At 42.9% G+C, this 13,590-nt stretch overlaps 1 protein-coding gene across 1 annotated transcript in view; it reads right to left on the reverse strand.

Moving 5' to 3' along the window:
- The window catches only part of nphp4 (nephronophthisis 4), a 425,525-nt gene that overhangs the window by 40,118 nt on the left and 371,817 nt on the right, over window positions 1–13,590 (reverse strand). The window contains exons 19-20 of the mRNA XM_079525926.1: window positions 12,853–13,082; window positions 7,409–7,635 (exon numbers count right to left, since the gene is read on the reverse strand). Coding sequence (XP_079382052.1) covers window positions 7,409–7,635; window positions 12,853–13,082 — 457 coding nt within the window. The remainder of the gene's footprint in view (window positions 1–7,408; window positions 7,636–12,852; window positions 13,083–13,590) is intronic.

Below are 13,590 nucleotides of genomic sequence, written 5' to 3' on the forward strand. Positions count from 1 at the left end.
GATAAGCCAAGTCATCAATAACACAGGGAGTGTTGCATAGAACAAAGCACTATAACAGATGCAACCAGATAGGTGTAAGACAGCTACTGTACCTACTGCAACCTTTCGCATGCTAATACAGTATCTCTGCATAACTTTTCAGTTTGAACACAAAGCAATACTGCCTCTTCAAAGTTGGTGTTGTGACTTTATACCAAGGGGGCAGGCAGACTTTCCAACATTGAAGCTCTAGGTCCTAGTGGTAGGAGGAGGGACTACAGGCGGACCCGTGGATTCATGACCGGGAAACCCCGTGCAGCTGGGCTTTAACGTTGAGCGCTCAGTTGCCCTACGTCACTCAGGACCTCAAAGTTGAGGTCCTGGGAGGGACTTCCGGCAGTCTTCCGGGTGCTTCAAAACGCCACTGAGCAACTTCCACTGACATGAATAGCTGGGGGGGCGGAGCTTCGCGCCAGTTCAGTCTCTATTATATATATACTCTATGCTTTATACAGTATATTGTCAATTGCTTGCATGAGAGGGGGAGAGGTGGAGTTACGTAGTTGCTTTAGCAGACAGTTTGAGGGTCCAATGGAGTTAAGAGGTTTAGTCCAAAGCGCTTTTTACTACCTTTCATTGTTTTTTTTGTTTGTTTTTTAACCAACACACAGATGTAAAGGTTGTTCAATAGCACTGATTTATACAAGAAATAAACCAAAAACCTCAAACATGGAGTTAGGTGGTTTCCTCCTAAAACCACCTGCGCTCCTGCGTCTTTCATGAGTACATCCACATGTTAAACACAGGGTTATGTAATCCATTAAATCATAGCGCCCAATCGATTTATAGCAACAGAGCACTTTTACCGATGGACCGGAAGTTATACCGGATGTGGCTGGAGCAGCTAAATGTAGCCAAAACACTCTCGATGTGACCGACAACAACGGGAGGCATGATTAAATCTAACGCGACTAGCGACTGGACAGCGGGGGGGCTAGGATCTTTTCTTAGAATTGGACGGGATGATTTAGATCGCGAGTTATTGACGTTTTAAGATTTTCGTTGTCGTCAGCTAAACAGGGGGGGAACACTTCCGATGACGTCCCACTGTTACGCAACATCGAGGATTGCACAACAGGAGCTCCTAGGCTGTAGAGCGATGCGATCGGTTTTCATATCAATAAACTTTGTATTTTGGATAAAACTTTGTCCTGGGCGCTACTAATAGAAAGGACGGTGAACTTCGTCCTGGGCGCTGGGTTTTACTAATAGAAAGGACGGTGAACTTCGTCCTGGGCAATTGGGGTGTTAGTGTGGGACGTCCTCGTGAGCGGTGCTTGTGTGTTGGTTCCCACAGCACTAACTTGCTGGCTGGCAGCTCTTGGTGTCTTTGGCAGTGTCCTGCTAGTCTCAGTCTCCTGGATGCTATTTTGGCTGGCTCACCGTTGGCATTCCATCGTACAGATTGATGTTGGTAACATGTGTATACTTGCTGATGTTAAGTACTGCATGCAACATCCTGGTGTAGCACCTATCTAGACTTCTGCAGGGTTGGCTTCAGGGTCCAGCATCCACTGCCGTATAGGAGAACAGACTATGTTGCGTAGAACAGGGGTTCCCAAAGTGGGGTCCGGGGACCCCCAGGGGTCCTTGAGGGAGTTCCAGGGGGTCCCCAGCTAAATTATAGTTTGAAACCAAATGGACACTTATGGGTCTGTTACTCTGAGAGTGTACAAATGGAACCAAATGGACCCCATTTGGTTCCATTTGTACACTCTCGGAGTTAAAATAACATTGATTTTACAATACAAATTGGGGTCTCGGAGATAGAACTGCCATTAAATGGGGGTCCGCAGACTAATGCATGTCAAATTGGGGGTCCTTGAAATTAAACCAGTTGAGAATCAACTGCTAGAGGTGTAAAAATCTTCTTATGGGGGGTCCCTGGCATATCTTGTCAAATGGTGGTCTGTGGGCTAATTAGTGTCAATTTGGGGGTCCTTGACATGAAAAGGTTTGGGAACCACTTGCGTAGGTGTTTGAGTTGCATGGTTCATATTGTATCATTTTATTTTCTGTTTAGGTCATTTTGGGCGGGAACCCCTTTTGGTGTTAGCATTATGTTATGCTTTAGCTATTGGAAAATAGCAGATCTACAAGCTCATAGCGCGCCACCGAGTGGTAGGTCTGCTATTTTTGAAAAATCGAAGAACATAGCTTTTTCAGAAAACTGTCAGGATGTAGAAGACATTTTTAGAATCTGATCTCAGGTCAAAATGGGTTAAGTTAGGGCTATCTTTAGGTTCTGCCTATGAGCAATGGTGGGAAAAGTACTCAAATGTTTTACTTAAGTAAAAGTATCAATACTGCAATATATATAATTACTCCGTTACAAGTAAAATTCCTGACTTGAAAATGTACTTGAGAAAAAGTACAAAAGTATCTGCATCAAAATGTACTTAAAGTACCAAAAGTAGAAAGTACTCATTATGCAGGATATCCCATAGAGTTTCCAAATGTATACAAATCTTTTGATCCACCCTTAGATCTCCATATATGGAGCTGACTTGTTCCGACATTCCATATGTTGATCCGACCTCATCAAACCCTGTACACTCAAGACACGCTCCATATATGGCCAGACTACATCAAACCCTGTACACTCAAGACACGCTCCATATATGGCCAGACTACATCAAACCCTGTACACTCAAGACACGCTCCATATATGGCCAGACTACATCAAACCCTGTACACTCAAGACACTGCCCCCGCTGCCTCCCTGTTCTGACATTCCTATATGGTCCATACATGGCCAGTACAGAATTCATTCCATATGATATGTTGATCTGACCCCCCATTCCAAAGCGCCAGCGCTCGCCCAGCAGTCTGCTGTCACCCAGGCGGTATGCGTGCACGCGACCTCGCCCTTTAGGGCAAAGTCACTTCTTGCCCTCAGGCGTCTTACTGGTTTAGTTGAGTAAGACTAAGAATATAAGATGAAAAGGTTTTTGATATTTAGTCGACTAAGACTAGACTAAGACTGAACAATTTCAGAAGACTAAATAGGACTAAGACTAAATCAAAATCTGATGAAAAAAATAAGTGTTTACATAATTTGCTCACATAATAATGTTAGAGCCAAAGTACATTAACAAAACCAGAAATGGTCCTGAAAAATCATTGTGGTTAACTGAAGCTTCCCTTCACATTCAATGGTGCCCTTTAGTGGTAATGTCCTTTTTATGCAATACAATATTGTTTTTCTTGTTCACAAAAGGCATATTGATAAAAAAAACAACAATAAACAACTACTGTGATTTGTACAGTATTTGGTCCAAAGGAGAAGTGGGGCGACTTTCCAAGGTCTAGAGTCAATACTGCCGAGTACAATGCTTGGCTTTCAATTACCATCGGGCAGCTTTCATACAATGCTATGGAGGTCAATGCTATAGTCCCCCAATCCCCATCAAATGGATTTCGAGGGAGAGTGTTACAGGGAAAAAGATAACACACACTGGGCAGAGAGGGGAGTCATTTTCAACCCTCTCCTCCTCCTTGCACTCCACTTTTCCTCTTTTCTTCGAGTGGGAGAATTTCACACAGAAATATATAAAGGGACACAGACTACTTTAAACATCAAAGGGTCCACACCCGGGGGGCACGGAGAAGGGAATTTCACGCAATAGCAAATGGAGAATGTATGAATTTTTCAGGAACCCCACCTTGCCAACATTAGCCTTGCGACTAGACGAGTCATTTTAATGAACCTTATTTGGATTTTTACCAAGCTGCAGCAAACCATTTTGCATGTATCGAGAGAGAGAGAGAGAGGCATGCGTTTTTTGTTTGTCTGTGTGTGTGTGTGTGCGTGTGTGTGCATGCGTGTGTGTGTGTGTGTGTGTGTGTGTGTGTGTGTGTGTGTGTGTGTGTGTGTGTGTGTGTGTGTGTGTGTGTGTGTGTGTGTGTGTGTGTGTACGTGCTTATGCCATGCAACGAGACGTATTCTACGTCTAAGTGAAATCCAGAGTGTACTCTGATAATGTAAAGGGCAACTCAAAAGAAAAGACACGAGGTGCTGCTTATGGACAGAGACAACAGCGACAACACAAGAGGCCATGCAGGAGCATGAATAGATTTAGATGGAAATGGGGGGGGGGGGAGGTGGACGGACGGACAGTAAAACAGTAAGAGGAGCAGTGGGGAAGATAATGAAACAACAGCATGAATAGGAGAGAGCGAGAGCCAGAGAGGAGGGAGAAGAGAGACAGAGAGAAATGGCCTCGATCGTTGCTGGAGACGTTGCACTGAGGAACTATACACAGTGCATCCCAGCTTTTCCCTTCGCTGGCCGCCAGCTATAGCAGGCAAGGGGCGCTCCGCTCCGGTGAGGCATTATACACACCAACGCAGCCATGCAAAATGCATGGCAACAGGTATGGAACGTGTTCCCTCTACTGTAGGAGCAGCCTTCAGGCTTCCCGCTGTTTCTTCAGCGAGGCGGGGGAAGAAAAGAAAAAAGCCACAGCACATCAAAGGTAGAACTCTCCGACCCGTTCCAGCTCTCTGTCTCTAAGTAGTCTCAAAGGCCGAGCTCAGAAAAATCAGGTTACAGCTGGAGTTGTTTTTTTCTCCATGGGTTTTGTTTGTGTGGAAGAAGTGTGATTCATACGGTGGCATACAATGGTGTTGTGTGCTGAGAAACAGCAGTAGATCTGCTGTTCCTGGAGTGCAATATTAACCCATTTTGACCTGAGATCAGATTAAAAAAATGTCTTCTACATCCTGACAGTTTTCTGAAAAAGCTATGTTTCTATGTCAGTCGTTCTTCGATTTTTCAAAGATAGCAGACCTACAAGCTCGTATGAGCTTGTAGATCTGCTATTTTTCAATAGCTAAAGCATAACATAATGCTAACACCAAAAGGGGTTCCCGAACTTCCCGCCCAAAATGGGTTAATCATAACTTTGGCCTGGAACACGTTGGAAGCATCACCTCAGCATGGTGTCAGCATGTAAAAAAAATAAATACATACATACATACATATGTATTATTTCTAACCGATAATGTTTTCAGATACATGTTTTAGCGTGCTGATTAAGTTTAAAATTAGTAATACAACATCTGGATGTCATCTTGAATGAGATAAAAAAACAGTGAAGTTCTGTAATCAACATCAGCTGTGCTTGGACGGACGCGCAGCAATGGGAATAAAACAGGTGAATGCAATCAAGATTCATTTTTATTCATGTTGGACTCGGCACGACATCATCACGCATCACGTTTTCGTTCAAAGGAAATAATTAAAATTTGACATGCACGCACTACAGTGGGGGGACACGCTACAGGCCAACATCACACACACCAAGGCCCGCCCCCGCTCGATCATGATTGGCGGAAGGCCCCTCTCTATCCTGATTGGATGAAGGCTGGGCCACCTAGCCAAAAACGAAACCTGAGGTTTTTTGACCCCCAGGGGTTAACTGGGGACAGGGGGGAACTCCTTATATGGTCAGCACACTCTATGTAGGGAGGATTATCACAACAAAACAAAAAAATAAGTCATATTTGAATTAAGTGAAATCACTGAATATACCTTTAACTTTTGCTATAAAAATAGATACACACAAATGGACATTTTCCCATTGTTTTGGCATCTATTGTTAGGTATGTATGTCCATATGGTGACAACAGATATGCTCTAGAAGTGTGAAAAACGTTTCATTTCGCTACGTCTTTAAAGATGAGTAAAAATGCAAAAACTCGCTGGCAGTGGGCAGACCATTCTATGTGGCAGTTAATGAGTTAACCGTTGCAGCCCCAAAGAGAGATCCAACGCTTCAGGATGAATAAGTAATACGTACATTTACTTAAGTACTGTACTTGAGACACATTGTGAGCTTGTAGATCTGGTATTTTCAAATTTACAATTTGAAAACCTGAAATGGGACATTCTCTATAGTGAGTACTTTCTATTTCAGTACTGCAAGTACATTTTGATGCCACTACTTTTGTACTTTTATTCCAGCACATTTAGAATTCCGGACTTTTACTTGTAACGGAGTAGTTCTACATTGCAGTATTGATACATTTACTATAGGTAAAGTAATGTGAGTGTTTTCCACCACTGGTTAACTGTTGCAGCTAAAAAAAAAGATATCCAACGAAGGATGCTTACGGATGACCTTAGCACAGTTTGGTGAAATCCCGTTGCTTCAACACCTTGGTGAGCGGGGGGGGGGGGGGGGGGGGGGGGGGGGGGGGGGCGAAAAGAGCACGGTCGCCTTGGTAGCACAGCTGTGCCTCAATCCCTTCCCCAATTAGCCCAGGTGGCCCTGCTGGCTGGACTAATGCACCAGTGATTCATGCACAGCACAGGCCAGCCATTGTTTGTCAACATGAAGTGTGCTCACCTCACACAAACCAGACATGCAGCAGAAATTACACTTAGAAGTGACACTGGACTATTAGTTACATTGTAAATGACACTGGACCATTAGTTACCTTATAAATGACACTGGACTATTAGTGGCATTATAAATGACACTGGACCATTAGTTACATTATAAATGACACTGGACCATTAGTTACATTATAAATGACACTGGACTATTAGTGGCATTATAAATGACACTGGACCATTAGTTACATTATAAATGACACTGGACTATTAGTGGCATTATAAATGACACTGGACTATTAGTGGCATTATAAATGACACTGGACTATTAGTTACATTATAAATGACACTGGACTATTAGTTACATTATAAATGACACTGGACTATTAGTTACATTATAAATGACACTGGACCATTAGTGGCATTAGAAATTACACTGGACCATTAGTGGCATTAGAAATTACACTGGACCATTAGTGGCATTATAAATTACACTGGACTATTAGTTACATTATAAGTGACACTGGACCATTCCTGTTACATTAGAAGTGACATCAGACCATTCACACTGTAGATATTTCCTATTTTCAACAAATAATGGCACTTTTCAGTAGCATGCCACACGTACAGTATGCAGTTGAAGGAGAACCGATGCAGGACTGCTGCAGCGAGCTAAATTATCTCCGTCTCGCTCTCATGTGAGGTGAGATGCATGAATTAACACAGCACTAAAAGTGTGGTTGCCAAGAGAACTGAAAGTTCTCAAATGAAATCCATTTGAATGCTAAATATTAAATGAAGCACACATGAAAGAAAAAGAAGAGACCGGGCAAAATGTCCCCTTTGGCTCGGCCATAGATGATTTTTCATGCAGAACACCTGGGTTCCACGCACGCACGCACGCACGCACGCACGCACGCACGCACGCACGCACGCACGCACGCACGCACGCACGCACGCACGCACGCACGCAACGCAACTCAACGCACGCAACGCACGCAACACACACAACGCAACACTGCACTATACCTGAGTTCGGGGTCTTCACTGTGGATCCGGATGGTCTGTGGAACATTGTAGGGGTTCTTGAGCACAAACTCCATGTACTCGGCGATGCCCAGGCTGGCGTAGAGCACGTGCTGGGTGGTGATGGCCTGGCTCAGCATGTTGGCGATGCCCTCCGTCTTGCTGCGGTCCTGGTAGGCCTCGATGACGCGCAGGTCCCTGTCCAGTCGGGCTCGCTCTTCCCGCCGAGTCTGAGCCAAGATGGAGGAGGACATTTTGGTGTTGAGTGCATGTGTTTATAAGTTGCCGTTATGCACTTTGGATATGTTAAAAAAAAAAAAGGAAATTGAAACATTTTCAAACACACACTGGTAACTGAACTCCACTGTTTTTGATTTCTCTTTTCTTTCCTTTTGTCTTTGCATATTAGTCTTTCTCATGTGCGTTATTAGGTTGTTGCCGTTTTCTCTTCTCTGTATTTCTGCAGAATATCTTTTTAGTTTTTTGTTATTTTCCTGTTCTGTTTGTCGTTTTTTTTTTTTACTTTTACCAGTACAATTTGCAACACGCGCTTGTGAGCCACTTCTGTGTATTTGTGTTGTCTTGTGTAAAAAATAACATTGACACTTGCTCATCATGTTTATGAAATCCCATTTGTCAATAAAATATAATAATTAAAAAAAATAAACATTTTCAAAAGTCCTCAAAATAGCGATGCCAGGCTGTGGTTAAAGATTTTAGCATCGTAGCAAAACATCCACTTCTAAAAGTTGGCAGACAACATAATGAACTATAATTTATTTTACATAGCTTTTCAAAAATACATTTCTGAAGGTTTTCTGTGACTGTGAGTAGTTGCAGGCATGGATTAGGAAGGGGGTTGAAAAGAGGTGCTCCTTCAAAACTCCTTCAAAACCGCTTTCAAAGAGCACTTACGAAGTTGCAATTCATAAAAAAATCATAAAAGTCCCTCTTTATTTCTATACTGTCTGTACACCTTTTCCTTTTTTTCTAACTGTGTATATGATCATTTATTTTTGCATAGAAGTGTAACTATATTTGTATGTCTTTTAATGTTTTTGATGAATTGAAAATGGAGGACCCTTATGTAAACAAGTCCTCAGATTTTGTAATTTCCTTGAACTGTACCCAATAACTAACTAATCTGCAAACTGTTAATAAAATGTTCAATCAATCAAACACAATTAGAGCTAATCTGTCCACCTCACCACTAAGTTTTGGATTGGGTAAAATTGAAATAGTTCCACATTTCTGAACTATGACATGGAATCTATAAATTAACCCATTTTGGGCGGGAACCCCTTTTGGTGTTTTAAACATGTAATTTAGCTATTGAAAAATAGCAGATCTACAAGCTCATAGGTCTGCTATTTTTGAAAAATCGTGAAAATATTTATTTCAGAAAACTGGTGGATTTCGAAGATTTTTTAAAAATTTCGAGGTCAGGCCTAAATGGGTTAAACATTATTATAAGCCAGCCTTTATAGACCAACTGCAAGATGACGGACGCAGCATTGAAACATATTTTGTATACATTATTTGTTTCTGAAAATATTCATCTTGTTGCAGTGTGCGACTCGTGAGCTGTGAGTGCCTGTAGGAGTTTGCATCCCATAGACTGAGGGGATGGGACTGTTGGTTGAACAACAGTTGCGCTAACTGATACAGTCAGTGAATCCCTAGTGAAAGAGACGCAACCCAGCCCCTGTTTCACTAGGAAACACATACGTACGTAATGAAATGCTGGAGAGAAGCCATTTCAACTGCAGGTCTTTAGGTTAATGTCTCATTTGCAAGGTTGAAGCTGAGGTCGACTTTTAGGAAATATGTCGAATTAGGACTGTGTCATTACAATAGGAAGCATAGGATACATTCTATTTAGCTATGATAAGGCAACGTTTCTAGGAAACCATGAATTGGCTGTCTATGGTATCCAATAATGCCGTGTAGTGAGGCGAATGATTACATCCAGTTATTTTAACAGTTTACTCAATTATAACATCATTATAGGCTCAAAAGTTTGGAAATATACATAAATCTCATCTAAGAGACTTGATGTGAGCCAGGTGCGTGAGAGGCTTGATTACCATAGAAAGTGGATGTGCAAGCTGGCGCTATACAGTATCTAGGCTTTCTAAAATCATGTAAACACTTGGACTAAACAGGTACTTACAGTAACTAAACACACTACTTTGATCGATCAAAAGCACTATAAAAGACCAATTGGCTTAGATCTACGCTAATGGTGATGGGACAGATTAATTCAATTGGCGTAGATCTACTACACCAAAGGCGGGGAATGTGTTAACAAGGTCCGTTCCTGACTAGGCAATCACCTTCAAATTTAATCAGGTTCCCACACACTTGTTCACGTGCGTCGTTCACGTGGCGTCTTGTTGCCAATATCGACATGTTGGGTGCATATACTGTAGCCTGAATCCAGCGTTGCTCTACGGACACGTTTTCGAGAGCCATACATAATTGAACGTAAAGATTCAAGGCAGATAAGCAATCTGCTTGCGCTTGTAAATTTAACATCCCCTCTGCCAACTGCATATACCATTACACCTATATGTGCATCACGTGACTGGTTTATACTGCATTCTGCAAGGGTGTCAACATATCTACGAGCTTAAGGCTACACTCACGCAGTCCATGCAGTGCAGCACAGCATTTTAATACAAATTACATCATTTGCATAATATTATAATATCGGCTTTCAGACCTGTTTCTATGAACATAATAAACCGCCAATAACAACATAAAACTGTTAATGCTAAAGCCCTTTTCAGACATAGAAAACAGTATCAAATTACATGTATGGCAGTGTGCAGTTTATACAGAAACAAGGAAACAAAGTCTGAAGAAGACTCAAGGTCAAATTCAGAATATAACAAGGCATTTTCATTTTAATATAGAAATGAAATGAGGCATGAATACTTATTATGCAGCATTTTCAGCAGATATACTGTAAAATAGCAGCAGATATAGAATCGTATAGTCTCATAATTGTACACATGGGCCAGTGCAGCAGCAGTGGTATTGTACATAGTCATATACAGTGACTATGTACCAGGCAAGTGAAAACAAGGGCACCTTGTGCAGCGCGTGGAACCGGTCGGTTGCCTTATTAGTGTGAGATATAAATAATGTGACAATGTGACATAAATAATATATTAGCTTTTTTTTGTATCAATAATTGATCAATGTCACCATGATCCACATACTGTACACACAGTGTACACTGTACAAACGATTTATTTTTTCCAAAATGGCACATTGCTGTCCAGAGGGCAAAGGGCCTAGTGTCTATTTGTGCATGCCACTTGTCATATACAGTTGGAGGCCATCGATATTGTCCTTTTCTTTTTGCTGAGGTTTGCGTGATCTGCGCAAAAGGACAGTTAACCCATTCTGGGCGGGAACCCCTTTTGGTGTTTTAAACATTGTTATAATTTAGCTATTGAAAAATAGCAGATCTACAAGCTCATAGCGCGCCACCGAGTGGCGCGCTACGAGCTTGTAGATCTGCTATTTTTGAAAAATCGTTAAAATATTTATTTCAGAAAACTGGAGGATTTAGAAGGATTTTTAAAAAAGGGACAATATCGGTGGCACCCAACTGTACATACAGAGTGATAAGGCCTGTGTGATGAGGGGCCTGTGCCATCAACACTGACATGGTGTGCCAGGTATGACGCTTCATACAGTGATAAGGCCTGTGTGACGAGGGCCTGTGCCATCAACACTGACATGGTGTGCCAGGTATGACGCTTCATACAGTGATAAGGCCTGTGATGAGGGGCCTGTGCCATCAACACTGACATGGTGTGTCAGGTAGTACGCTTCATACAGTGATAAGGCCTGTGTGACGAGGGGCCTGTGCCATCAACACTGACATGGTGTGCCAGGTAGGACGCTTCATACAGTGACACGCATCTGTGTCGCCTTAGCTTTTAGCCATTATTTTAAACTTTAGCGGTTCAAAAAATAGCAGATCTACAAGCTCGAGCTTGTAGGTCTGCTATTTTTGAAAAATCATGACAATGTGGCTGCAAATGTTTGAATATTTATTCTTTCCCAGCGGGGGGGGGGGGGGGGGGGGGCGTCCCTTGGAAAAACCTATTTTGAGATTGGGGTCCGGAGGAAATTACATAATAATTCTGGGGATTCTTGATATTAAATAGTTTGAGAACCACTGATTTTCTGAAAACTGTATCAGTGAATGAATCAGTTTTCAGGTCGAAATGGGTTAACTATTTTTTTTAATCCTACAATAATCTACGAGAGCGGAATATTGAGGGGGGAAAAAAATATATAAACAACCACCAATTAATTGTATAACACTTAAGGTAGGGCAGTCTAACTGGGACAAAGCAATGTCACGCCGGGACTCCCACCTTTTAAGTGTGAAATCATTCTTTTGCGTGACATGAAGTTGTGGCATGAATATTTCAGCGCCGTTCCCCCTTGAGATGGCTGTTGCAAAGTGCCATGAACACACTACACTACAACACCCGTCTCGAGAGAGAGAGAGAGAGAGAGAGAGAGAGAGAGAGAGAGAGAGAGAGAGAGCGAGAGAGAAGGGAGAGAACACGTGACACAGCCGCGGCGCGTATACCAAAGCCAAAATTGCATTTAGCAACGCGTCGCCACTCGCCGTTGGGTACAAATACAAGATGTGCCCGTGGGGTGTACAGTGGAACAATGAACACCTTGCCTGTTCGGTTTGCCACAAACACAGAGGGGGGCTGAGGGGCATCATGTTCCCCACAGGCTCTCTGCCACCGCTAGCCTAGCTGGCAGCTCCGAGAGAGACACTTCACATCAAAGGGGCCTCCCTCCCAAGACATATATTATTTCATAATGCAGAGCACCAGAATAGACGTGATTAAACCATAAAGACCTGGAACGCATCGGTGTCCCCTTATAGCTTTTAACCACTTCTTTAACCATTATTTAAAACTTTTCGCTGTTGGAAAAATAGCAGATCTACAAGCTCATAGCGTGGCACCGAGTGCCGCGCTACGAGCTTGTAGATCAATTTTTGAAAGAAATCGTGAAAAAAGCATGTGCAAATCATTGTTTTTATTTAACTTTAATTAATATATTCTTTCCCAGGGAACGTTTTTTAACTCGTATCTTTGGAGTGGGGTCCCTGGAACAACATTATGTTCAGATTGGGGCTAGTGGCCAATTACATATAAGGTTGAGTTTTTCAGAGAACTGTGAGGATTTAGAAGACTTTATTTTTTAGGTCTTAATGGTTTAACTTGCCTTAGTTGTCCATTTCAAATGTGAGTCAAGAGGGCACACATGCATGGACAAAATAGCAACGGCTGTGCTTTGGAGATAGGAGCTGAAAAGAACACGGAGTCGGACCTTACCATGACCCTAGAGAACCTAAAGACCCTAGAGACCCTAAAGAACACGGAGTCGGACCTTACCATGACCCTAGTCGCCGTCTTGACCTGGCCCTCCGCGTCTTTCTGGGCCTCCTGCCGGTGCACGGCGGCCATGCGCTCCAGCTTGCGCCGGCGCATCTCGTCGGGCTCGTCCACGGAGTGACGGCCGTCGGCCACCAGGGGGGACCTGTCTTTGATCCCGCCGCCGTTGAGGAGAGCCACGAGGTCGCCGTCGACCTCCACCAGCCTCTGCGCCCGTGCCACGTTCCTCGCTGCATCAACGCACACACGCGCACACGCACACGCACACACAGTCATGAATATTATTCATTTGGCTCGGCCAATTACCTGTTTTTGACTATTTCCCCCCAAAATCTTGTGATCGAAACCACTGTTGATTTCGTTGACTTAAACTATCAGACTAATACAAATTAGACTAAAAGGAGGGACTATTGGCTGGTGTGTTAACACGGTGTGTTATCACTATGGCTGTGAACGTACGGTGTGTTATCACTATGGCTGTGAACGTACGGTGTGTTATCACTATGGCTGTGAACGTACGGTGTGTTATCACTATGGCTGTGAACGTACGGTGTGTTATCACTATGGCTGTGAACGTACGGTGTGTTATCACTATGGCTGTGAACGTACGGTGTGTTATCACTATGGCTGTGAACGTACGGTGTGTTATCACTATGGCTGTGAACGTACGGTGTGTTATCACTATGGCTGTGAACGTACGGTGTGTTATCACTATGGCTGTGAACGTACGGTGTGTTA

This window comes from Electrona antarctica (assembly GCF_951216825.1).
Source record: "Electrona antarctica genome assembly, chromosome: 2".
NCBI lineage: Eukaryota > Metazoa > Chordata > Actinopteri > Myctophiformes > Myctophidae > Electrona > Electrona antarctica.